Genomic DNA, 26,615 nt, shown 5'->3' on the forward strand with positions numbered 1-26,615 from the left:
ATGTGTTTACTCACTCAAACCTAAGATACAAATCAGTATATCAGTTAACATAAATGTAATGGGAGATTGGATAAAGTAAGCGAATGGAATAAGGCTGTGGGATAGGAATAGAGCAGTGGTTCTCAAACTTTTTTTGGACCACTCGCATATTTCAGTTAAATAATGCCTGGGGGGGGGCTTGATATCATTTGTTAAATCAAGCCCTTAACAGTCATTATTTAATTGCAATCTTTTTCTCCCACACCACCACACCTATTGTTTCAAATATTTTCTTACATTTGATGGACTTGAAATATTATTTTAATAGAGATTTTTTTTCTCCATGGACCACCTGCAGGTGGCAGGCCTAATTATGCTATGGACTACTAGTAGTCTCGTGGACCATTGTGAGAAACAGTGGGATGTGGTGGAGGTCCCTGCATGGTTCACAATCAGTTGAAAACCCCTGAACTAGGGGAATCATTTTCGAGGTTCCGGTCATGGGTTCCGGCCGCCTGGTGACGTAAAGTTATTTCCGCTCCGACCGGATCAGAAACCCGAAAAATTGTATTGATCCCAGGCTAGGACAGACCGCTAACAAGACGAAACGTCACTTTTATTTTGAAAATAGCTGGTTCGCTCACTTCGCTGGTAGTGCTCGCTTTCATCGTTCGTTGACCACGTTGTGCTGGTTGCAGGACATGCAGATCTATAAACACTGTGAGGTAGATCTGTTGAACATTTTCTCTAACTAACCATTCGTGGGCACAGAGGTGCATAAAGTGCTGATTCTAAGACAATTACCGCAAGGATTAAAGACGAAACTTGAAAGTAGCTCGCTCTCTGGCTGTTAGTCAACATTGCTGATTTAGCTTTGCCTCAAGCTCATGTTGGCGTTGGACAGGCTACCGTCTGTTGGCTGGTTATCTTATCTCTAGATAGTAACACCACAGTACTACTATATCCTCAGTGATTTAGGCTTTTTTTTATGTTTTGTATGTTGGTGTATGCCTATGCTTCTTTAAATAATGTACAGTAAAAACAGCCCCTGAGTGTTCACCATGTGTAATACACCAAGCAATCACCAGATGGCACTATTGGGTATCTAATGAAGTAACATCTCACCTGTTGTGTCTCCTCTCCAGGGTTTCCCAAACAGGAGAACATGGCATCATTAGTGGCTTATGATGATTCAGATTCAGAAGATGAATCTTTAAATCAGAGCAAAACAGTGACTGATTCACACAAAGAGGGGAAACCAAAGCAGGAAGCTGGGGTCTCTAGTCACTATGGACTACTGCCCAGTCCTTACACCATTCCACTTGGAATGGGCCAATGTGGCAATGACACTGCAGTGGAACATCACAAACATCACATTCCTAAGTCTACCTCATATGTAGAAAAAAGTCCTTCTTCAGTAAGTAGACATTTACAGCAGCAGAGCCATTTTGACAGAGAAAAACAATACTTTGGAAGCAATAAAGTAATACATGTGCCAGACACCCTAGAAAAGTTCTCAGCGCAACAAATCTGTCCTCAAGCACCACAACTGTCCAGCCACGTGGGAACGAGCGCAACAAAAAGACATCAGACCACCCCACCAGGGTTTAGACCATACATTCCAAAGAGACAGAGACTTGCAACTCCTGTACAAAAAGTGGACACGAAGTCCTCAGAAGATAATGTCCCAATGGCTCAAGATGGAACCGTTCGAATGCTGTCCGAAGTATCTGAGAGGGTGAAACCATACCTGGTTTGCACACCTGGCAGAGCAGAGATTCCCAGAAGACTTTTGATGAGCCTGGCAGGGCACCAGGGGCCCGTCAACACGGTGCAGTGGTGTCCAGTTCCTCCTTTGAGCCACCTACTACTGTCTGCCTCCATGGACAAGACTGCCAAGGTAATGACGTCTATCAATACCTACCCTAAATAAGAACACATGCTGATGCATAGCAGTAGAGTCACGTCAATACTTTGGTTTATCAATATTACAGTCTGCAGTATATTTTGATTAACCTCTCAAGTGTCTCAGTGAGTCAGTGTAATTAGTCATGTGGAATTTGTTATTTGGACAATTGCCAGGATACTTAGACCCAATTACAGGTGTCGGTCCGGTCCCATGTTTACTAGAGGCCAGTACACATGCAAGAAAGAATAAGAAACGTGATCCATTCATCACCCTGATGTGTGCATCAAGGAGGTGAAAGTGGTTGCGCACGGTGATATTGCCATTCAGTGTAAATGGCACATGATCAAAATTATTAATTTAAACACATTGATTCATCACTCACATGGGGTTGAAAATATGATATGACCTAATTTCCTGTTTGTTCAACACTGCAACCGCAGAGAGGTCACTCGGGGTGACAGTTCAGCGTGCGTTGTGCCACGTTTAATAGTCTACTTGCACCGATTGGTCAGCTACCGTATGGACCCTTGGGATTATCAATTTTTCAGCCCAAAGGGTTATCAGATATTACCCTCTCTACTTTTATCTGTACTTTTTTTTGTCTGCTGACCCAGGGGAAATAAAGGCTGGATATGTGATCAGCTGATATCTGCCCTGCTGCGTTACCGTATATAAATGTACAGTGACTTTCTTTAGAGCCTTATCTATCACTGTCAGTTGAATGTATGTCAGGACCCATGGGGCTTTCCATCTCTCCTATGTCTCTACCTCCCCCTCTTTTTTCCTACCTCACACTAGGTGCAAACAATCCTTCATTTCCCTACTGTAAAGGTCAAGTGATGCAGATGCCTGCAGACAACTAAATATTTCTACTCCCGGTCGGAAATTGCACAACACCACCTCCGAGTGCCAAGTATTCATTGGCTCATTATTCAGGTGTCTGAATAATTAATCATTTAAATATTCATGAGTTGATTTGCATAAACATTCAGGAATTTCGGTGTAGCAGCAAGACAGCCATCTCCTCTGGCACCTGAAAAGCTCTCTCAGCAGATGGCAGAGACTGGGTAGAGTGTAGCTGTCATGAATTTTTATGTTGGATATTCACTTCGTCTCAGGCACCCTACCAGGTGTTTTTTCCTGACCAATTAAAAAATGCAAAATAAAAAAAATCCACCTATGTTTTAAATGCAGCCATCTCAATAAAGAATGCTTAGGTCCTTTTGCCTATGCAGTGCTTTTGAATGAGTGACGTCTTCACGTCGAGGCCGCCTGGATAGTGGCGACTTCACGAACCAGAATACGAGTCCTCTTCCTCCAGCTGTCCCTATCCACCATGCAGGAGTGCAGCTCCTCTACAGTTGTGAGGCTGGTATGCCTCTTCTTCTCCACCTCGAGTCAGTGCCCCGCTTTGGCTCCCACAGCATAGGCCGTACCGTTTATTTGCTGAAAAGTTTGTTTTGCGCACAAGTCACAACAGTGATTTTGGAAATCAAGAACAATGTTTTCAGAAATGTATGTATTATAGATGCATAAATATTTCCAGTACATTTCCGGTGCCTGTGTCATTTTGGCGCAAGTGTCAGGGGCACCTCAACTAAAAACAGTATTTAGAGAAGTAAAAAATATAATTAATATTTATGGAATGGTTATCCAGAAAAATATACCAGTGAAAGATTACATCAAAATATACTTTTGTTTAATTGAAAAAGTTAGATGGTATGACTTGAACCTATATTAAAAAAGCGCACATGGAGTCCTTGCAGTTTGGTATGTATGGTTCTCTTTCTACCTGAACAGCCCTCAGACTCCCACATTCCTTCAGCATTCTGTCAGTTCCTTCCTCACATGAAGTAAGGCTATTATTATTCCAGCCTGTTTGCTGCTGTTGTCACCATGGCTACAGCAGGTGTACTGCACCGGTTTTAAGTTGATAACATGAATACCAATTTAGTTTTAATTACCAGGAGTCATTAAGAAGCAGATTACCCACTGAGTCATCAGCAGAGACCTGCTCTGCATGTGTGTTAAGTGGCCGGTGAAATTAAAAGGGACGCAAGCAAACAAGCACTCATTTTCGTCGGTGCATTGTTTATGTATTGTATGGGATTAGCGTGATTGTGTTCACTTTTAATGAGGTGCCTACGTTGCGCACCATTAACTGTTTCACTCACCGAGTACAGCCTATGAACAGAGCTCAAACAGCATGCCTGTTTGTCAGATTTGTCATCTATTAGCCTATGTTTTGTCAAATATTTTGTGGGGCTTATACAGTTAAAAAAAAAACAACAACATGAAGTGAAGAGGCAAATCCATTTCAATGCATTTAGCTTTACTGCCTACCATGTTTTCCTACTACCTTGAGATGGCAGTGTTTCCCTATGCGAGACATCATATGTCTCGTAAATATGCTTTTCCTGTTTTTCAACTTTTATTTAGGTTGACTGAGCAGGCATGCATTCGTGCTGTTCTTTTTCAGCAACACCTTGCTTCACCCTCACTCAATTATCAATCCATACATTTGTGAGCTGTCCAAAATAAGTAAGATGTGTTGCTCTACCGCAATTGCAGGTGTGCCTTTCTCAAGAGCACATCAACAGCAGCTGCAAAAGTGTTCCACAGACAACACAAGACACAGACATACCCCCAAAAAGAGGGGGGGGGGGGTTGTCCTATTCCACAGTCCATCAACACCATCAGTTGGTAAGCGGAATACTATAACGTATAACATAGCCAGACACATAAAACATGCCACAACACTCCGTCCATATATTACATAACAGGACCGATCACCTGTAGACATAGGCACCTAAACACAACAACATGAGAAGTCATACTCTCATTTTCAAGACCATGTTCAAAGAAATATTAATGTATTTAATCATCACCATTGATGCAATGCATGGATATTGTAATTGAAAGTGTTCCTCTACATGCTCTCTCTTCCTGTCAGGCTGTCAGTTACTGCCCCCTTTCCGTGAAGGCATCTCTGGGATTCCGTTTTTAAAGAGCTGGATTGATAGGTCACACTCATTCATATCTCTCTCTCACTTTCACACTGTGTGAGTCTTCCTCAATAATGAGAGAGAGAAGAAGAAGCTATTCGTGACCCTACAGATCTGTTCTTTTTTAAAACTATTTTATTTATAGATTTATTATATACAATATTGCATATTACATCTACAATGTTTTTATTTGGGTCATGTGACACTGGGCAAGCAAAGAAACGTTTCATCACTAGTGTAATAGTGTAGCTCAATGAGCACTAATTGACCCCCTCTGTTTTAGACATGGTCATGTCTTCCATAGAATATCCTGGTCAGTTAGACCTACAATAACTCTTTAAAGTACCATACTGGTGGTCTGGCGTGGTTAACCCTTTGACTTTAACTCGCAGTGTACTTGACATGACTGTCGACCATTTTCAAAGCCACTACGTAACTTGTTTGATTTCGAAAGAAGTCGTGCAGTATGAAAATGAACTTGCAGACACTTGAAACTTAATCCCAACACAATCCAACATTTGAAAAGTCTAGCCAAAAATAGTCCCTCCATGGAAAAGGTAATTATTTACAAATACAATTTAAACATTGGTGTAATGATGCTTAGCCAACATTGACTCAATTATTCAGGTAACTTTAGTCATTAAACAGGTAACAACACTCTTTAATGACTTTGGAGAAAATGTAAACAAAGGCAAAATCTAAACACTATGCTGTTAACAGAAGAAAATGTCAGATTTTATGTACGATATACAGTATGACCAAAGCTGTGAATTGCCAATTTGTTAATTTAACACTGGTATGGTCCCCTAACCCTATCTTTTAAAAGCGGCTGAAGTGGAAGAACAGTGTAGGTCAATTCCAGGTTCATATGACATGAAGCTTAAACTTCCGATTGGCTTTGACATACTGTAGTTTTTTTTCACTTTTTTATTGTTGTGCAATTTCTATTGTTTTTACAGTTACATCATGCTTTCAACAGCAGTTTATAACTTTCTTTCCAGTACACAACTGCTGATTTATTCAAATCCTGTTGACTTTGGACATTTTTATATCATTATTTCAATGGGGAAACAATGGAAAAATAGATTAATAATAAAAGCTCTGTCAGCATTCTTCTCATCATAAAAATACATGCCAATTTGGGGCGGTATAACTGGATAGCCTGGTTATGTTATTGTTATTAACAGAGAACCAGGATTCTTTCTGACACTTCATGTCACAGATCATAGAAATCTATTTCAAAATCAGTATGCTATTCCTCCCAGCTTGGAATTTATGGGGTTCCACAAAGGTAATTAGCTTGAGGAAGTAAAGTAAATAATCAAAAATAAATGTCTAGTTCACAGAGTCATTTAATTTCATTACAATAGGAAACCTAGATTGTATATTATGATATATAGTATCTTCCTATTAAAACTGGAGATTAAAAGGGAAAGACAGACAGACAGACAGACAGACAGACAGATGAACATCGAGAATAGAAAGAGATTGTCAGTGCTGGAGGATTGTGCAGCACAGACAGCATAACAGAACAAAAATCCAGGGTGTGTATTGAGGGGTGTTACTGCCAATTCAGATCAAGTATATTTATTTCTAACTTTCTTTAACGTTTTCATGTGTTTTTTTCCCCCTGTGTAGACGGGAATGCAGTGTCAGAATAGTCTGACATCTTTTCATTGCATCCTTCTCTGTTTTTTATCGTCCAGTGCAGTATAGTGCACAAACTGTGCACTATACTGCAGAATGTGTACAGCAACATAAGAATGGCAGTGAGCCAAGTAATGAAAAATAAATAAATAAATGTATAAACCTTTAGACATACTGTATTGCATAAAGTAATTTCTTTGTTTTAATCTGAATCTATTGATAGTGTTATATGTTGTTGAGAATACAGTATGTATTACATGCATTCGTTTATGTACTTTGGAGAGCATGCTATGGTGTGCGTGGACATTTTTCACAAAAACATTAGTTTTCCATTTGTTTACTCTGATAGTGAACAAATGGAATCAAATTAAGTTTAAATTGACACTAGAGATTTTACTGTGTACTGTCCTCCCTGTGTGGCAAATGACTTGAACTTGAATATGGCCTGATGCACAGACACTTGATTGTTGCAGGTGTGGGATGGAGTGGAGAGTGGCCAGTGCCTGAAGGTTTACTCCTGCCATGCAGGAGCAATTCGCGATGCCTGTTGGACCCCCTGCGGGAGACGGATCCTCACTGGCTCCTTCGACAACACCGCTATGATCATAGATGTAGAGACAGGTGAGCGCCGATGGCAGATCTGTTCACTCGGCCTGTCACAATTAGGATGTAATAGCCTGATGGCAATTATTTGAGATAATCGCTTTTTTTTTGGCATAATCTTTTCCATTCATCTGTATGAATTGATCTGGGAAATGTTCATACATTTTCAAACATTACTACTTAACCACTTAAGCCCTATGTTATATGATGGTGTCAGTCATCATGTAAACTGGTTGATCTGCTATTTTCCTTATTTTGGAAAGCTTTTGGGGGAGAAAAACAAAACAAAATGTTTGCTTACAGTATAATGACATACCCAAAATTGGGGATGTGATTAAATCACCTTATAAATAAATAGGCTGCTGTCCTAGGAGGAAACCATTGTGTACTGTAACTCAAAAAGACATCAGCAAGAAAAAAACTCCTGAAAATCCCAACGTTTTTGTGTTTTTTAGTTTGACAATAATGACGTGTAAACTATGGTCCAGCAGCTCATTGTGTTTTTTTGGCCCTCTTGAACGAGCATACAAGGCTCTGTGTGACATTTTCAAGAAATCAATGAATTTGCTTTGACACCAGATCAAACATAAACAATCTGTCCCTAATAGAAATGTCACTCAATCTGTCAACTGACCTTGAATTTGAATCGGAATTAACTAATTTCCCTGCTCTTAAACTTTGCACAGATATCAAGATGACTCAAATATTAAGACAGAATAAGTATTCACATTAGGGATGGCGCAGAAATTTCGAATCGATTTTCGAGAATATTCGTGGCAGTCTCCAAATTCTGTATTAGCCGAAAAGATAGGCTAATACTACTGTACAGTAAATTGTGATTTATTGTCACTTGAAAAGTAACTATGAGGACTGAGGAGGCTGTACAAGATAAACAATATATACTAACTTAAAAGTTTTATATATGATATAAAAAGCATTATTTGCGCGCGCGTGTGTGTGTGTAAATGTTTTTGGGGGGAAGGGGTCGAAAAATCTTCGCCAGGGCTGTAGAATATTCAAATTTGACTTTTATCAGTTTCTGGCATCCCTAATTCACATAACAATTCAATAGACCATGCCTGAAGGGTACAGAAATAAGAGGCAGGTTTAGCTGTTTTCTACTCTCCACTTGCAGAATATCGCCTCAGTGGCCACTTAAATCCTTTATTACATTATGTTTAATATGAATCCCATTTTATGACAATGTATGCTCTCTATTATAGCAAATGGCAAACGGAATTATCCAGCATTCACAGACGTTGTTTTGCATCCCCCATGGTGTCCACCACATCTCTTCGCTCACCGTATTCCCATGATGACTTGCTGCAGTTTGCACTTCCCCTCTCGGCACGCCTGTCGATTCTGCCAATAAAGCCTTACGGATAATAGCTTGGGCGACCTATTAAACACATAGGCAGCTCTGGGAAGGGGATCAATACTAGATATATCACCACAGGAGCACCCAGCATGACCTTAGACCAGGTCACAAACCACAAACAAACAAATGTTTACTTTGGTCTTGGTCCTTATTGTCCTTACTGCAACAAGTCATTTTCTTTTGAATACAAACTGACGGAACTTTAAGCCTCATTTGTGTAAACGTGTCGCTCGGCGAAAATAACAAATTTAAAACACAAAACTGTCGTACAATGAAGGACAAATTAGGCTAAGTATTGTCAGTTACCTAAAGGACTCTCATGCTTTGGTATGTATCCAGAGTAGACCTACAGCATCTCATGTCTGTGTTTTTGTTTTGCGTGTGAAAGTGAGGACACCAAATGTAGAGTGCATACAGTAAAATCCACAGTGTTAATTCAACTCTGAATGAAAGAATGGACCAATATTTACACTCTCAAATTTAAATTATGATGGGAATTTTGCAGTACCATGCTCTGCTGCACACCTGTAGAATTCTTTATGGGCGGTTGCTAGTGAAATGATTAGGGCACCAATTAGTGGAAGAGCTAGTGTGTTGTCTGTCCTATGACAGAAAATACACTCCAATTGGTAATCAACCACTTAAAACCGTATATACTTTGTTGTGCGTCAATAGCACCCTGTCTGTACTTGCTCATTAAAGAAACGGTTTTACAAGGGCTTGTACTGAAACCTTGCTAATAAAATAAAATAAAACAAAGCAGTTTCTTTATTGAGCAAGTACAGACAGTGTGTGGGTGTAAAAAAAAAGGGAAAGAAAGTCATTGTATGCGCCACCAACACATCTGTCATAAATCTTCAGCCTGGTGTGGAAAATGTTTTTCATAACCTGTACGTCAATAGCGAAATTAGCAGATCAACAAGCTCGTAGATTGTAGATCGGATATTTTCAGAGAATATTCTACTGTTTTTGCCAAATGTTTGTTTCTTTTCGCCTTTAATGACATGCCCCAAATAGGGATGCTAGGGTTCATGTTGTTAAGGTAGGAGTTTGGAATTCTAATATTGTTGATAAGCGATCTCAATTCAAATTACTTTTCACATCGTTGAGATGGTGTACTGTAAGAAATCACTATCAAATACAGCTTTGAATATGCCCAGTAATACTCACGAACCGATTCTGTTCGGACATGTCTATTTGGCACAGTATGTCGATGACAGTATGACATGATAAGCTCCCACTGTCTCCCACTGTTAGCTCCCGTTGTCGGCTAATTTTCATTTTACAGTTACTGAGTGACGTTTCGAGCCCATGCTCTTCTTCACAGTCTTTTTTTAAATTATTTTTTATCTCAGTTCACTTAGGGGCCAGCACCTGCCATCAAGTGGTCAGATGTGTGCTACTTTTCTTTAATCTTGTAAACTCCCACTGTCTCCCATATACCCACAAGATGTATTCTTTCTGCCAATTACACGGCAGTACTAGACATGGGAGGTGGGATAATTAGTGTGATGATACCTGTAGCTTTAATGAAGCTCCCAAACAGTCACTCACTCATAGACTGTGTATTTTAAAGCCAGTGATTCTTAACCTTTTTAATTTCAAGGACACCCAATTTGTTATGCATTAGGCCACCAACCCCCATTTGATTTTCATCTCCGGGACCCCAATCTACACAGTGAAATCCTCAGGCTTGACTCTTGAGAGTGTACAAATGGAACTAAATGGACCCGACCCATAAGGGGTTCCATTTGTACACTTACAGACCCGTAGCAATAGTTTTGTTCCTAACTATCAATCAATTAGCTGGGGACCCCCTGGAACCTCCTCGAGGACCCCTGGTGATCCCCTGGACACCACGGAGATTGATGAACTTCGCCGCCCAACACCATTGTATGACTAAGTAATAAAAATGGCCTGAGTGGTTAATAATCAGTGAGATCTGCTTGCGTTTTGTTACCCCTGTTACGCCTGACCCCTTCTTCCACCGCAGAATACATAAACAAATTCTGTGGCTTACACTGTGCTCGCAGGGGAAATTATGTTACAGGGAAGCCCAAGCATGCAGAAGGCCATCATCTTCCTTTTAACCCAGCCATCTTAAGTGTTTTCTCTATCTACAGTAGTTCCTGTGTCCAGTTTAATTTTCTTTATCCAGTTGCATTGTCCTGCAGACAGGCTGTCACAGCTGAATAGCAATCTGTGGTGAGAGAAAGGATATGGTGATAGAGAACGGGGCAAGAAAAGAATGTAGTGTGGAAAGAGACTGGTAAAGAGAAAGATTGCAAGTGAGAGAAATTGATAGAGAGAGGCAGAATACATGCAGAGAGAGGGAGAAATAGAGCTGGGGAGTCGAATAAATGAATTTGATCTGAAGGGCATTAGACTGAAGTGGCATCTGTTGCCCAGGTTTCGAAGCCAGCCATAGCCAAGATGATTGGCAGAAGTTGGCGTCTAAAAACATGGCCTCATCCCCCCAGGCTGCCACAGGTTGATGTGTTGTGTTTTCTCTGTGCATGTGTAGATGACAGGCCTTGAGTGTCCTATCCAGGTCCCTGCAGGCCTTGGCATGCAGAGTACAGCACCCTCCATGTTTACTATTGGATTTTGGAGACCAAAATCCAGTAGTAAACAAGGAAGGTGCCAGTATGAGAAAAGGCTTGTGTGTTACCATTTCATTGGAGACAGATCTTTAACAATTATATAGAAAGGATTTACTTTGGGCTGTCCCGAATACCTTATATAACTGTTTTTCAGCAAATATTCAAAAACGAAATGAATTTGCCAATAATGTCTCCGAGCCAATTACATTGTCCAAAAACAAAGCTGCACTGACGTCTTTTGGGTGGTTATAGCTGAATGGGTAGAGATCCCACCTGGGAAGCAGAAGGTCCCAGGTCCGACTCCTGGCCCTGGCAATGTGTCGAGGCGTCCCTGAGAAAGAAACGTTTCCCCCCCGCACTCCTCCGTGGGCAGCACTCAGCTGGGTATAGCTAAAAACTGAATTCCCCCTGTGGGATCAAATAGGTCTAATTATTTATAATGATCTTTTCTGTGTAAAGTAAACCATGAAAATACCAACTTGGGAAAGTTGCATTGTAGTTGATAATATGCATGTAAGAAAATATTCTTTCAATTAATCTCTTTAACACCGACATTGCTCTTGTGTAACAGTTTTGTAGTATTTGTACTAAATATTTATAAAGACGCCAAAGGAGACGCCACCAGACAATAACTTCTGCACTTTTGCAACACTAGCCGAAACACCCACAAACAACTGGCGGCAGATTAACATGTGGAGTGGATTGGAAGCGGATATGCTTCTTCTCAGCGCCGCATGCACAATTGATGTGGCTCTGTGTGCCGTGATATTTATATTTAATATTTATGTACAATATGTTCGAATAGGAACCTGCCAAACAAGTAGCTGGATATTCATGTATTCATGGCCAGCACACAATGTCATGTCATATGTGAGAGAATATACCGTATTAAAGATCCCTCAATACGTATACATACATATTTAGTTTTGACCTGCAGGCATCTACAAATCCCGAGTCTTCACTCTCAGATTGTACTGTTCGTGTGTGTCTGAAGGCTTTTAATAGTTTCATCAAATTTACTGAGTGGAAGGACACACCATAAGATTTGTCATTCCAGTTACATGCCTGAAGAAGGTCATGTGTGACCGAAACGCTTCTTAATAAATTACTTCATGTACTGTGCAAGCTGGCAGTGTGCGGGTAATTTTGTATTGTTGATGTCATTCCAGAATTTCCAGTTACACAAATGCTTGATATCCCAGCCAACATTTGAAATCAAGAGAATGCAACAACAACAAAAATCATAAGAACACTGGTGGGATTTGCATGCTGGTTTATCTGCCATTACTTTGGAGATCAAATGTATGTCCAATCTTAGCCTGTGTGCAGCCACAGTACCACATCCAGATCAAAGTGACCTGATTTTGATAGATTCTGTAACGAAGCAGAATATGTACTGTATTTGATGAGCCCCATTTTCCACTGCTCTGGGGGTTGCCATCCAGGCACCCCAATCATCCATAATGTTCTACACTTTGAAATTATCTATGCCAGTGCTACAAGAGGATCACTCAGTTCTTTTACAGGACAACATAGGGATCTATAGTAAGATTCCCAGGATTCCCTTTATCTGCCTTTGGGCAAACTAATTAATGTTGCTTAATTAAAACGTGCATCAGAAGGCTTTATTTTTTTATGTTGAAGAATTTGATTTCTCATGTTCTTATCCAACCATGAGCTTTGAATCTAGATGACAGCTCCTCATGTCGGTATCGCCACGGGTAAGCCAATTAAACAGGAGCACTTCCTGCCAGACAATCACTGGCCAAAAGAAATATCCTGTTCAAATTTTAGATCAATGGAATTGAGGAGACAGCTAGTTTGACCATGAAATGAAAGAAAGTCCACTTTTCCTGTGGTTTATTAGCTGTGATTCATTCTCCTTTCTAAAAGTTGACTTTGATTTCAAATCTTGTTTTTTTGTTTTATTACTTTTAATTATCTTCTTAGTTTTTTCCTAATAAAGTTGTTCTGTTTTTTCTCTCCTTACCCATGGCCACAACACACACATGTAAAGCGTCTTTGAGTACTTCGAAGAGCACTATATAAATTCCAGGTATTATTATTAAAAAGCTGTTAGGAATTTCCTTGAAATCCCTTTCTTTTCTTCTTTTCTTTGGCTAATCTGTTGTTTGTAGATTCATTAATGAGGAGCCACTGGACCCTATATAAGGTGTTCTATCCATTATAGCCAGCAGAGCTGCTAGCCTGGTAAACCATCCCAGTCACGTGAATTCACATTCTCAAGACACATGAGAATGTGAATTCACGTGACCAGGCTACAGAGCTGCTGCCTTTTAGTCTGGTTTAGTATCTAGCAAGACCCTTACGTAACAGCCTTCATCACTTCCCAGGGAACTAATTTTTTGTTGCACGCTTTCAGACATCATTATATTTAAGCCCCTCAATGTGTTTTGGTTTAGTTTTGAAGCACAACATTCTCTTCATTGATTTAGATTAAGCTGACTGTAGATGGCCCCTAGCCAAAACAATGCAGTTCTTTGCTTACATTTGGGGTTTTCATCTTAATATCAGTACAACTTTGTCAGTTGAGATTATCTTTTCATCACAACTGGTATTATCTAAAATCTATCCTAGATCAGTGGGGTCAGGAGTGGGACCCATTTGTGGGTCCCACTCTTGAGTGGGTCTCGAGTAAATATCCCCCTTTTTTTGTTTCCTACATTCAAAAGATTTACCAAAAAAATCACAATTTTTCAAAATAATTTCAAAAAAATAAATAAATCTAACAAATTGCGTAAAATAATGTTTTTAAAAAAAAGTGAAAATACCACATCTACATGAGGGCTATTTTAACTGTTTTTTGAAAACATCTTTCTGCCGGTAAACTTTTTGGGTAAACTACGCCTTTAAGTACAGACATGTGCCCACATCAACAAACAAACAAATACAACCATACACAAACACAGTTATGGCAAAAACAAACCCGCGGTGAGGCCTTTAGGAGGGCCATTCAATCAATCCGCAAGTAGAGCCTGCAGTACCACCACGGCCCAAGGAACCATCACGCCAGAAGGAAATGTTTGGATCGGGGCGGTGCAGCGGATCTGGCGCAGCGCTCAGGTCCTGGACCTGGTGAGACGAAGGAGGAGCCCGGCCAGGAGTCAACCCACAGAGCCTAGTCCCTCCACGTGCCAGAGCCTCCCCGAGTCCCGGCAGAGTACTTCCGGAGAAGCGGACTGAGTGGCCCTGTCTTGCCCTGTAGGACTGACCGTGGGTAGCTACTGGGACGTAAGTCGGGGCTTGATCAACCCTGGCTGGGTCACCTGGGCGAGGGTGTATGTTGCGAGACCCGAAACACCCTATGACCCCAGGCTACAACACTGATGATACGTCCCAGTTGCATCCATGTGATGTTTTTCCACATCACATGGCAAATGAGGTGAACTAGGGGAAGGCTTTCCTGAACAGATGTGTTTTCAGAAGTGACTTAAAAGATGACACAGAATTGGCGCTTTCGATTGCCAAGGGTAGGACGTTCTATAGCCTGGTTGCTTGGATGGCAAAAGCTCGGTCACCCCAAAGGAACACTGAACACATCAAGTCAAATTACAGGAAGGTACAGTCAAATCAAATGTACAAAGACTAATGTACATAAGTTGCATGATTAAACATTGGCAATGGATAGATGGCTTCTTCTGCAGGTAGAAAACATATCCAGCATGACACAAATAGCAGCATGTACCATGTATAAAAATCAGTGTATATACACACACATGCACAGGCAGACTCATACATATAGAGTGTATATGGCCTCCTGGTTTGTTTCAGGCTGATGTGTTTAACTCATTCAGTCCGGGAACGCATCTGTGTCATTTTAGTCTTTGGCTATTCAAAAATAGCAAATATACAAGCTCATAGCGCAACACCGAGTGCCATGCTATGAGCTTGTAGAGCTGCTATTTCTGAAAAATCTTGATTTTTTTTTTAAAAGTGACCATTTGTATAATATTTTGTTCCAGGGACCTCCAGAAGCAAAGATTTGAGTTAAAAATGTTGTTTCAGAAAATATATGTATTCAAAGATTTGCACACATTTTTCAAAAATAGCAGATCTACAAGCTCGTAGCTATGAGCTTGTATAGCTGCTGTTTTTGAATAGCCCAAAGTATAAAATAATGGTTATTGCTCAAATCTAAAATGACACGGTACGCGTTCCCCGATTGAACGGGTTAACAGCGGTATCAACAGCAGTGATGTTCCCCAGGCAGCGATGGAACATTGATAGGGTAATTGCTTAGCTGCCTGTGGGGTCTCAAGGGGATGTTGGAAACCAGAGATGGCATAGTTGAGCTGGTGATTGCAGCTGAACTGGTGGTGGTGGGGGGGGGGGCAGATCACCCAAGCAGTGGGGGCGTACGGAGTGTCCGTCTGGGAACTGCTATGCGTCAAAGTGTCTGTCTCTAAACTGCTCCTGATGAGCAGGTTGGTGCCTTGCATGGTTGCCTCCATGTTGGTGTGTGAATGTGTGTTTGAATGGGTTCAGGCACATTGCTTGGATAAAGGCACTATAGCAGTGGTTCTCAACCAGTGGTCCGGGGGACCACCAGTGGTCCTTGAGGGGGTTCCAGGTGGTCCCCAGCTAAATGATGGAGAATTGGCAACCAAATGGACTCTTATACTGTAGATCTTTAACTCTTGAGAGTGTAAAACTCTTGAGAGTGTAAAACTCTTGAGAGTTACGGGTCCATTTGGTTTCATGAGTACAATTATTGGCAAACAATCTGCATTACTTAATTAAAGAATTGTCATCTCTCCTATTGGTACCACATCAATACAGCATGAAATTGTCCAATCTGTCCAAATCTTATCCAACAACAACAAAATATTCTACGTTTTGGGTCTGAGAGGCTAAATATCATCAAATGGTGGTCCGTGGCTCAAATGCAGAATAAATAATGGACATTTATATGAAAAGGGTTGAAAACCGGGACATATTAGTGTTTTAGAGATATTTGTCGGGACTCGGGACATGCAGCTTGAAAGCAGGACAATCCCGGACAAACAGGGACCCTATACTGGCTACATGATAGGAGTTATTTGTATCACAGTGCTGACTGGTTAGGGTTGTACTATTTATTGCCCACACACAAAGATTTTAGACCTACCACTGTTATTGCAATACAGTGCAAGATATTAACGATTTCTCTCTCTCTCTCTCTTTCTCTCTCTCTCTCATGTTTGTCTTTTGTACATGTATACGCAGGGCAGTATACAGCCAAGGTGGAAAACCAGTTCAAGGTGATGTGTGTAGCCATCCAGCCCAGTGACCCAGACGTGTTCCTGTGTGGAGGCTACAGTTCAGTGGTCAAAGCCTGGGACTCTCGAATTTCCAAGGTCAAACATATACTGCATATACTATATTTAGACATTTGTTTGTTTTTTTGCTACAAGACATTGAAGTGCATTGAGTAGAAGGGGTGACATGTCGCACAGGTCCTGAGGCGGTGTTAAACCTTCGACAATGTTGTCATGTGGCCAGCTCTGTTGAGCAACCAGGGTCAAGCTAATTAACCTCTTTACTGGCAGGGTCCTATTTTCATTGACTTTATGTCATTGGTTTTCCTTAATAGACTGAAATTCTACAGCCATAACTGATGACACAAGCATGATATGTTATTAAAAATATAATTGAGGAACAATACACAATTCATCTAACTCTGTGTTAACATTTCAATTAATTTGAGAATTGTGTGTTGCTCTGAACCCTAAATCCGATATAGCCATTAAAAGCTTCAACCTACTTTATATTGTTAAACCCATTCACTACCTTTGAATTAGAATGCTCTTACATGAAGTGTCCCAAGAGGGTAGCCTGTTGCTCCAGGGGGTGCTAGGTTTAAATCACCAGGGATTGGTTCTGTCAGTAGGTGTCAATGTGGGTTTCTGAGAGAGAACGAACCAGGCCGCAGCAAATAGGTTGTTAAATGCATCCCGCAGGCCCTGTCAGTCCTAGCTGTGGGCTGTGGGTTTTATTTATTTATTATTTTTAACTCAGGGGTGAAATTACCCTCCTCGGAAATAAGGGCTAAGAGGACCCTCACCCTCTTTCAAACACAACCTTAAACCATTAGCGTGAAGTCATGCCAGACAGATTCCTGAGATTGTGCCTCTATTGGATGCAGGGGTTCGTTACCCTGTGTTATGTTAAGGCGAGAGATAAGCTTTGGGCTACATTAACCCATTAAGACCTGAGGCCGATTCTACAAATGTCATCTAAATCCTAACAGTTTTCAAAAAAAGTTTCTATATCAGTGGATCACCCCCAAAATTGTCCTTTTTCATTGCCTCAAAATGTTTATGTTCCAGGGACCTCCAGAAGCAAAGATTTGAGTTGAACATGTTCGCTTTAAAAAGAATATATATTGCAAAAATGTTCACCATTAAAAAAGAAATAGCAGATCTGCAAGCCACGCTATGAGGTTGTATATCTGCTATTTTTGGATAGCCAACGTATAAAATAGTGGTTCAAATCTAAAATGACACAGATGCTTTCCCGGTTTTAATTAAAGAGAGGAGAGATTTGGGGGTTTTACATACATGTTAAAAACAGCAAACATCAGCAAGAGAAAAATAGAAATAAGAAAAAATTAAAACATTACAACATCATTTGTAGTCAGCCATAAACCAATCGTTAGGAAAAACACTTTATATACAGATGTGTTTTCAAAAGCAATTTAAAAGAGGACACTGACTCTGCTAGCCTAAGATCCATGGGTAGGGCGTTTCAGAGCAACGGTGCCCGGGCCGCAAAAGCCTGGTCCCCCGGGTGACAAAGTCAGTTTTAGGAGGATCCAGGAGGGCCCTATCCGAGGATCTAAGCCAGCGCACTGGCTCATGGGGTTTCAGCAACTCCACAATGTAACTGAGAGCCAGTCCAAATAGGGCTTTAAAAGTGATCAATAGAATGTTACAATCAATTCTGTAGCTCACAGGCAGCCAGTGTAGAGCAGCCAGGATGGCTGTAATATGGTCACGTTTCTTTATGTTGGTTAGTAATCTTGCCTCAGAGTTTTCACCATCTGTAGACGGGATATGGCTTTTTTGTTAATGCCCGAGTAGAGGGAGTTACAGTAGTCCAAGCGAGGTGAAATGAAAGCATGTATGACAGTTTCAAGGTCTGCAGTGGATAGAAATTATTTTATTTTGGCGATGTTCCTAATCTATATATCTAAAATATATATATAGCTAAAGTCTAAAATGACACAGATGCTTTCCCGGTTTTAGTGGATTAAGTGTCCAGTACCCAAGCTGTTGACGTGAATGGAGTTTATCTATTGGTATCACTATTCAGTCTTTTGATAGGGGTGGTCTATCAAGGTCTATCATTCTCATTGACTACACCGGACAAGGGACTTCCAAACTGGAGCTATATTTTTTGGCATGTCATTATAGGCAACGGTTTGCAAAAATCTTAATGAAGAGCAGTTTTACAAGCTCACAACGCATCATGATGGGATGCATTGTTTGTGATCTTGTGGATCGGCTATTTTCGCTATTGGTTGTATGAGACGGAGACAGTATAGCCTCTTAAGTGGCAGAGATCTACTGGGAGGTGTGATTAAAATCCCAACCAGGTCATGCATTTAGCATTCGTGTCCTGGTCCACCTGCATCATGCAGAAATGTCTAAGACACCCTCATGCAATCACTTAACACTATTGGCTCTTTTTTTGGTTGAGCAATTTATTGACCAGCTGTCATTGATCTGGATGCTTCAACATCTTCCTCTTTCACCTCCTGTCTGGTTATATCTGCACAATTCTCTTTTGTTAAACAAGTAATGTGAATATGTGTCTTTTGCGACCATAGCTTAGTGGGTAGGGGGACCATCTGGTAAGCAAGCGCTCAACATGACTATCTGAGCAGCCATCAGCTGTGTGAAGTTGAAACTGGATTTCTCCCATGGGATTACTAAAGGTCTACTGTATACCTTAAATGATTTAAAAATGGCCCCTCTCCATGACTCTAACATAACAGAATGTAGCATTACCCAGTTTCATAAGTGTCAAAGCTAAATAGAAATGATTTGTTAGTTTCATTTCTTAGTTTCAAGAAATAATGTTGGAGGATTCGTGCCGAAACTAACTAATACAGAAGCTGAAAATAGTTTATTCTGAACGCTACAACAAGCAGTTTTCATCAACAGTATGATTTTTTTTTTACAGTACATCTGTTTTTATGTATTGTAAGGACTCATTGTAGCTCATTGTTAATTTGCCTTGTATTTCCCGTTTCCAGGTGGTGAAAGAGTACAAAGCAGGGATCCAGCAGACCTTGGACATTCTGTTCCTCAGAGGAGGTGCTGAGTTTATCACCACTACTGATTCTGTCAGTAGGGACTCTGCTGAACGTACCCTCATCGCCTGGGACTACCAGACTACAGCAAAGGTCTCCAACCAGATCTACCATGTAAGGAACTCTGTATTAAGACCGGTGTATGGTGTATCATCTCTCATTGTATGCTTATAGGATTTCGTTTTTCTAAATTAACACTACAAATCAACCACTAATATATTTGTGAAATATTTGAGAATACCAGCTGAAAATTAGAGTTCTAGTTCCATTTCCTGTTACCATGCAGTGTAATGAGATGAACATCGAGGAGGCAATTTCACAGTATTTTTCAATACCTAAACTGATATTGTGATATTTTTCACGTGTATGCATCACATCTTTTAACCAAAATGTGTGGAGATGAGTAGTTGTTAAACAATCATTCATATCTGTTTTAACTTTTTAGTTAGCTAGTTCTACTTCCCCAAGATAATAGTCTACGCTATTAGTCTATGCACAACACGTCATGTGACACCTTGTGAGCTTGTAGATCGGGTATTTTTGCCAAAGAGATTTGGTGTAGATGGAAAAAAGCTGCCCAAATGCAGAGCCAACTCTGGTCCAGTTTAGAGAAAGAAGTCTTAAGTGGTTTAAGTGGTTAACACATCTTACAGTGTTGCTATGATGGTTTGGCCCCTAGGAGAGGTACACGTGTCCCAGCCTTGCCCTCCACCCAGCTGAGGAGTACTTTGTTGCTCAGACCAATGGCAACTACATGGCCATGTTCTCCTCCCAGCGGCCCTATAGGATGAACAAGAGACGGCGCTATGAAGGGCACAAGGTCAGTGGAGAACGTTGCCCAAGGCAGACCGCATATCATTGCTGACCTCATACCTCCATATTTAAACTTTTTCCCCCGTAAATTAACACCCCACTTCGTCATATAAGATGGTCGCGCAAAAGTTGAGGAAAAAAGCCTATCTATAAGCTCACAATAGCGACGCGTCATGAGCTTGTACAGTATATCTGCTTTTTTTCCTTTTTTCAATGTTGAAAGCGAAAGTGGTTAAATAATTTTCTGCCAATAACGCATATATGCGTTTTTAGAAAAAAAAAATTCTGTATCTCGGCTCCCGAGTACTTTTTTAATTTCAATGAAAAATCTCTGGCAGAAAACTGCAAAAAATCTGATATAACTCTGGCAGGTTAAGTGAAGTGTATGTGGGTTTTATACATATTTAACTAATGAAAAGTATTAACAAGACCCACTGGAGCACAGGTTCTTTTGTTATATTTCCTGAAAAGTAATTGCTTGGGAGTGGGACATGCCAGGTTTCCACCCGACAGTGACGATATGCTGCATTGATAGAGAATGTGTCACGTACATGATGGAAGCACACAGACACATACATATAGACCATAGTGTTAGTTCTGGCAGGACACGATAGTCAAAGCTTGCATCAAACCGCTGATTCCTGCCAAGCCCTCCCTGACAGACTGACAGCTGTCAGCATGTCGTTGGCCATTCACTTTTTGGAGCACTCTTTGTAAATACTTCATCCTTCCTATTTCTGCTGCACATTAACCACCTCCACCCCAGCTCCTCCTTTTTAGCTGTCGCGAAACCACCTCCATCGCAGTGGTGGAAGAAGTAGTCACATTTTGTACTTAAGTGAAAGTAGCCTACCAATACCACAATGTAGAAATGCTCTTGTTACAAATAAAAGTTTGATATTCAAAATGTACTTGAGTAAAAGTACAAAAGTATTCAAATTAAAATATACTTAAGTACTGAAAATAACAGTACTCATTATGTAAAAAAAAAATAGCAGATCTAGCAAAAATAGCAGATCTACAAGCTCACACATGTCGCAATGCAGAAGTATGCATAGGGCTGAAGTGGTTAATGTATGTTTTGTAATAATAATCCAAATCTACAAAGTAACTGTAGTAACGTAGTAAAGTTTTCAAGTAATTGTAGTGGAGTAAAAAGTGCAATATTTGCCTCTGAGATGTAATGGAGTAGTAGTAAAAGTATTGAAAATTGGAAACACTCCAGTAAAGTAAGAATCCCTCAAAAGTGTACTTAAGTACAGTACTAAGTAAATGTACTTAACTACTTTACACCACTGCTCCGTCCCAACTCCTCCTTTGTATGCTCCTCTGTTGCTGATGCTCTGTTTTGTAGTGTGTGGGGGAGGGGGGCTTTCCATGCTGCTCTTCCTACCCGTAGCGTCCCATAAAATCTGTGCATGTCGCCAACTATAATAAATGCTTGAATATTGAAATGAAATTACTATTTTAATATGCATATATAACGTTGTATTAGGGCAGGGAGATCCCAGAACAGAGCCATGTCACCAAACATAATAAATGCTTGAATGCTTGAATGCTTTAATATGCATATATAATGCAATCATATACATATACAAAAGCAGTAATAAAAACATTACACAGATGTAAAGTATTACAAACATAGCCCACACACAGCACTGTGAACATATACTGTATATTTATGCTGTATGGCATCCATCCATAGCCCTTGCGGGAACTTCTCTGTGCAATCACGCACAGCGCAAAACAAACATGCTAAATAAAATGCAATATTTCCCAAAAAGGAAAACACAGGGAATGCATTAGATTCTAGCTGGAAAGGCTATTGGTTTTGTCACAAACAACCGGGACAACTAATCAGTTGAGATTATTTTCTTCAGTGACCGGCTACATTGGGCACAGTGATCAGCAAAAATATGCTTTTAGCATCTAATGAAAAGAGGTTATTCTGTAGATCAAAGGAAACTGCTTTAGCCCTGGTCTTGTGTACTGTACTCGACACAACCAATTGTCCAGATTGTTATTAAAATAGGCCAATGAGGTTAAGCACTTGCACTTTCTTTTGAACCACTTTAAATTTCACAGTTCATTTGGTTTTTCAATACCCATGATTATGCTGATGGAGGTACTATGTCGTCATAGGTGGAAGGTTGAGCCGTGTAGCATGACTAATGCATCGAGTCTTGTCCTACGTAGGTAGAGGGATATGCGGTGCAGTGCGAGTTTTCTCTGGACGGAACTTTACTGGCGTCAGGAAGCTCCACCGGGTCTGCCCACTTCTACGACTACCAGAGCGCACGTGTGCTGCACACTCTTCACGCTCACAGCCAGCCGTGCCTGTGTGTGTCCCTGCATTCGGTGCTGCCTGCCACTGCAGCCACTTGTGATTGGGGTGGTGAGATCAAGGTCTGGCACTGACGACTGTAAAAGGGCAATTAAACGAGGGGCAGAGAAGGCTGTAGAGGGACTGGGTGACTAAGAGAAGAGGATGGAGCATATTATTAGGCTCGAGCCTCTTGAGAATTCATCTCCCGTAATTACTTGTCATAAGTTGATAAGAACTTGTTGGAAAAACTGTTGGCAATTGTGCACTGTTAAGCTTTGTGAAACATTGGGAGAGAAAAGAAGCTTGCTTTCGTTGTATACTATACATCGCTTTTTTTGTTTTACATTCAGAAACTTCCCACACTTACACTTGATTTCCATTTTTACCAGAGTCAGACTCAGTATCTCAGGAGGGAAGCATCTGGACAACACAAACAAATGATTGTGTGCATTTGACGGTACAAAACAGTATGTTGCTCATGCTAGGTGCATCTCATTGTCTTGTAAACTTGGTGGGTGAGATGCAGTCAGGGCATGCCACATTGCAAAGGAGAGATCAAAAGAAATTTCATTATAATTAACATTAACATCAAAGGCTAAAATGTTACGAGTTTTATTATCTGAAGAAAGCAGGCTTACTTGTCAGCAGCACACATGCACGCACACACACACACACACACGCACGCGCGCGCACATATACACACACACACACACACACACACACACACACACACACACACACACACACACACACACACACACACACACACACACACACACACACACACACACACACACACACACGTACAATTGCATTTATAGAATATGAATGGTGCTTCACTCCAAGTATAGCTAGGGGCTGATACTTTGTTGTGTTCACTTTGATATGGTCTCTCTCTTGTGTAGTTTGAATTTACTGTAAGAGCATTTTTTTTCAAAAGTCACAAAATAACTGCATTTTCTGATAAAATGTGATTTTAAAGGACAACTTTGGTTTTTTACAACCAGGGTTTATATTTTAGCTTGTAATTAAAGTAAATAAATGATGAGTGTATTTTTTTTTTCATTTACGGCTTTCTATAGTTTTAGCATTTTTTGCGATATTTTTTACAGTGGGCGGGGGCATTCTGTCCGGTGGCTAAATATGCCTTTTTTACACAATAAAAAAGGTCCGGCTGTCTGAGATGGCCAGATGTGAGTTATTGGGGGCTAGAAGAGCTACTGTAAATAATAATAAAGAAAACGCCGGGTTATTGTGTTAAAAAAATACATATTTAGTAGGGTTGTCCGATATTGGCTTTTTTACCGATAACCGATATACCGATATTGTCCAACTCTTAATTACCGATACCGATATCAACCGATACCGATATATGCGGGGATTATTGTGATTAGGGTAAGCTCAAATTTCATATCACACACACCATATACAGTAAGAACTCCTGTAACTTATTTTTTTTTATTTTTTTTTCAAAAACCGATACCGATATTTTCCCGATATCAATTTTTATGCTAATATCGGCCGATAATATCGGGAGGCCGATAATATCGGACATCCCTAATATTTAGCCACCGGACAGAATGCCCCCGCCCACTGTGAAAACACTATAAAAAAGATTGTGAAAATTGCTAAAACTATAGAAAGCAGTAAATTTAAATTTTTTAACACTCATCTTTTATTTACTTTAATTACAATCTAAAACATAAACATTGGTTGTAAAAAAACAAAGTTGTCCTTTAAAAGGATATCTTGCATGCAGATTTGTTTACTATTGAATATATTTCTTTATTTTTGTCTTCTGTTTCAAACGCTGTTTCCTGGCAGCTGAATGTGTGTCTCAGGTCAACAAGGAAAGGCTGTGTGAAGTTTGCCTTGTCACCTACAGTATGAGCACTGAAGGGCAGATAGTCAGACTGCACTGCACTACGTTATGATCATTAAAATATTTGTAATATACATAACAATAAATACATTGGCTGCTGAGGGACATTATGATGTTGAATAGTTGAAAGGGATACTGTAAAAATACTGTGTGTGTGTGTGTGTGTGTGTGTGTGTGTGTGTGTGTGTGTGTGTGTGTGTGTGTGTGTGTGTGTGTGTGTGTGTGTGTGTGTGTGTGTGTGTGTGTGTGTGTGTGTGTGTGTGTGTGTGTGTGTGTGTGTGTGTGAGTGAGCAATGCATCTTCTTTCACTTCCAGCATTTCAATCAGCCAGTTTATTGGTTTTAATTCAACCTTTCTTAGCAACTTGGAAATGTCTTAAATAAGTAAGCAATAGGAAATAATATCAGAAGACTGTGAGGTATTGCCCAACACCCATATTTATTAAGTAAATAAACATACAGCAAAAATATATAATCATGCATTGGACAGACATGTTGACAGACCTGGCCTGCTGCTCCTGGAATAAAGGCCAGAGGTAGAACAGGACAGAACAGCGTCAACCTCCTCAGTCAGGATCCAAACATTAGATCAATGGAACATCAATTGATTGAACTGAATAGAAAATAGTCTTTAACAATCAGTAAATGTATAGACTCTTATCTCCTTTTAAACATTACATCTATAACAAAAGTACTTTGTCAGTGGAGACCATATATACAGTATACTCTGTACAGCATTTTAAGTTTCTCTTCAAGTCATCACCACCCCCTTGATTTTGTGTCACTGTTGATCTTTTGTATGGCCTGTGTGACACAGCATCTCCTTCATAAGCATGTTCCTATGGAAGAGATACGGGCTAAAGGACCATACCGTCTAAACATAATCGTTGTCTACAGCTTCGGACATATAATCGCACATAAACATACCTGAATAATTTAGTCAATGTTGGCTCAACAAAACACTGTGGGTGAGATGTCATGGTCTTTTCTCCATGGAATATTTTCATCTAGGCTTGCATTAAAACACAATAACATAACACAAATAATATTGTATGTCAAGCAAGTTACAAGTCCCTGTAAGTTGATTTTGATACAGTACTGAAATGAATGGAATACATTGGCTTCCCCGAAGACCAAACAAATGCTCGGCACTGAATATGGTGAGTGGAATCCAAACATGCCAGACCACTGGTATGGTCCTTTGAAATCTTAGAAACAGCCATAAGCCATTGCCCAGATCTGCAGGAATGGGAGAGGTAGAAGCAAAACGTTCCAAACATCTAAGCGTGGCTGCCAGACATTTTATTTAGCTTATTCCTGTCACCATTCCCTTCAGATCCATAGAGCTATCCAGGCAGCAAAGGAAAGAAAAAGTTCTACAAATTCCATCTACCCAGCAATTAATCATTGTCCCTTTGTCCTCTGTGCCAGCAACAGTAGCAGGTGTCCGAATCCCTCCAGATGGTCCATGTACTACAGTAGCAGCGAGCCTGAGGTCAGGGCAGCAGATCAACCTCATTGCAGAGGCTAAACACAGTGAGAGCAGAGGAGTGCTTCATTTAGCACAGCGTGTGTGGGACCCTTATTTTGTCTCACTCCCAGCGGGAATGGCGAGACTGTGACTAATTTATGCTCCGTCATACGACGATTTCATCATGGACTGAAAATAGCAGATCCGCAAGCTCACAATGCGTCACATTCTCCAGTGTTTCTCAAATGGGGGTATGTGTATGGGGGTACGGTGTACCCCTAGGGGTATGCAGAGGTACTACACAGGGTACACAGAGAAAGTGGAAAATGGAAACATTTATTTTACTGTTCTGTTTAAAGATAAAACAGTGACAAACGTTGTGCAAATCTACTGATCTGTAAAGTGTTAAACCAAATTAAATCGGAAACTTGACTAACACAATTATCGATTAGAAAGCAATACTTATTTGCCGTTATGCTATTGTATTTTAAACATTTTGACTAAAGGGCCGTTCACACCAAGCACTATAACTTACAGAAATGTTAAAATAAATGTAGATTGTCATTCATTCATAGCATCATATGGTTTTCCCTAAGTTTTTTAAGCAAAATTTGGTAGTTGGGGTAAGGGGGTACTTGGATGAAAAGATCAGGGAAAGTGAGTGCTGAAGGCCAAAAGAATTT

At 40.3% G+C, this 26,615-nt stretch overlaps 1 protein-coding gene across 3 annotated transcripts; it reads left to right on the top strand.

The window, feature by feature from the left end:
• The first annotated feature begins 553 nt into the window (after positions 1 to 553).
• wdr25 (WD repeat domain 25) lies at positions 554 to 23,555 on the top strand. 3 transcript variants are annotated; one of them, XM_084044920.1, is made up of 7 exons: positions 554 to 704; positions 1,125 to 1,879; positions 7,014 to 7,161; positions 16,351 to 16,481; positions 19,385 to 19,555; positions 20,121 to 20,261; positions 22,451 to 23,555. In XM_084044920.1, the coding sequence occupies exons 2-7, from the start codon at positions 1,145 to 1,147 to the stop codon at positions 22,670 to 22,672; spliced, it is 1,548 nt and encodes a 515-aa protein (XP_083901046.1). In that variant the 5' UTR covers positions 554 to 704; positions 1,125 to 1,144; the 3' UTR covers positions 22,673 to 23,555. The 3 variants fall into 3 exon arrangements, with proteins under 3 accessions (XP_083901046.1, XP_083901045.1, XP_083901047.1); XM_084044919.1 differs by having other exon boundaries at positions 554 to 699; XM_084044921.1 differs by lacking the exon at positions 20,121 to 20,261 and having other exon boundaries at positions 554 to 699.
• The last annotated feature ends 3,060 nt before the right edge of the window (positions 23,556 to 26,615 follow it).

Source organism: Gymnoscopelus microlampas (genome assembly GCF_963454915.1).
Source record: "Gymnoscopelus microlampas genome assembly, chromosome: 20".
Taxonomy (NCBI): Eukaryota; Metazoa; Chordata; class Actinopteri; order Myctophiformes; family Myctophidae; genus Gymnoscopelus; species Gymnoscopelus microlampas.

Bases quoted from the DNA above. Each gene is read 5' to 3' on its own strand.
- wdr25 (XM_084044919.1), top strand. The intron at 7,162-16,350 runs GTGAGCGCCGAT...ATGTATACGCAG, and splicing joins GATCATAGATGTAGAGACAG to GGCAGTATACAGCCAAGGTG. The intron at 19,556-20,120 runs GTAAGGAACTCT...TTTGGCCCCTAG, and splicing joins TCTCCAACCAGATCTACCAT to GAGAGGTACACGTGTCCCAG.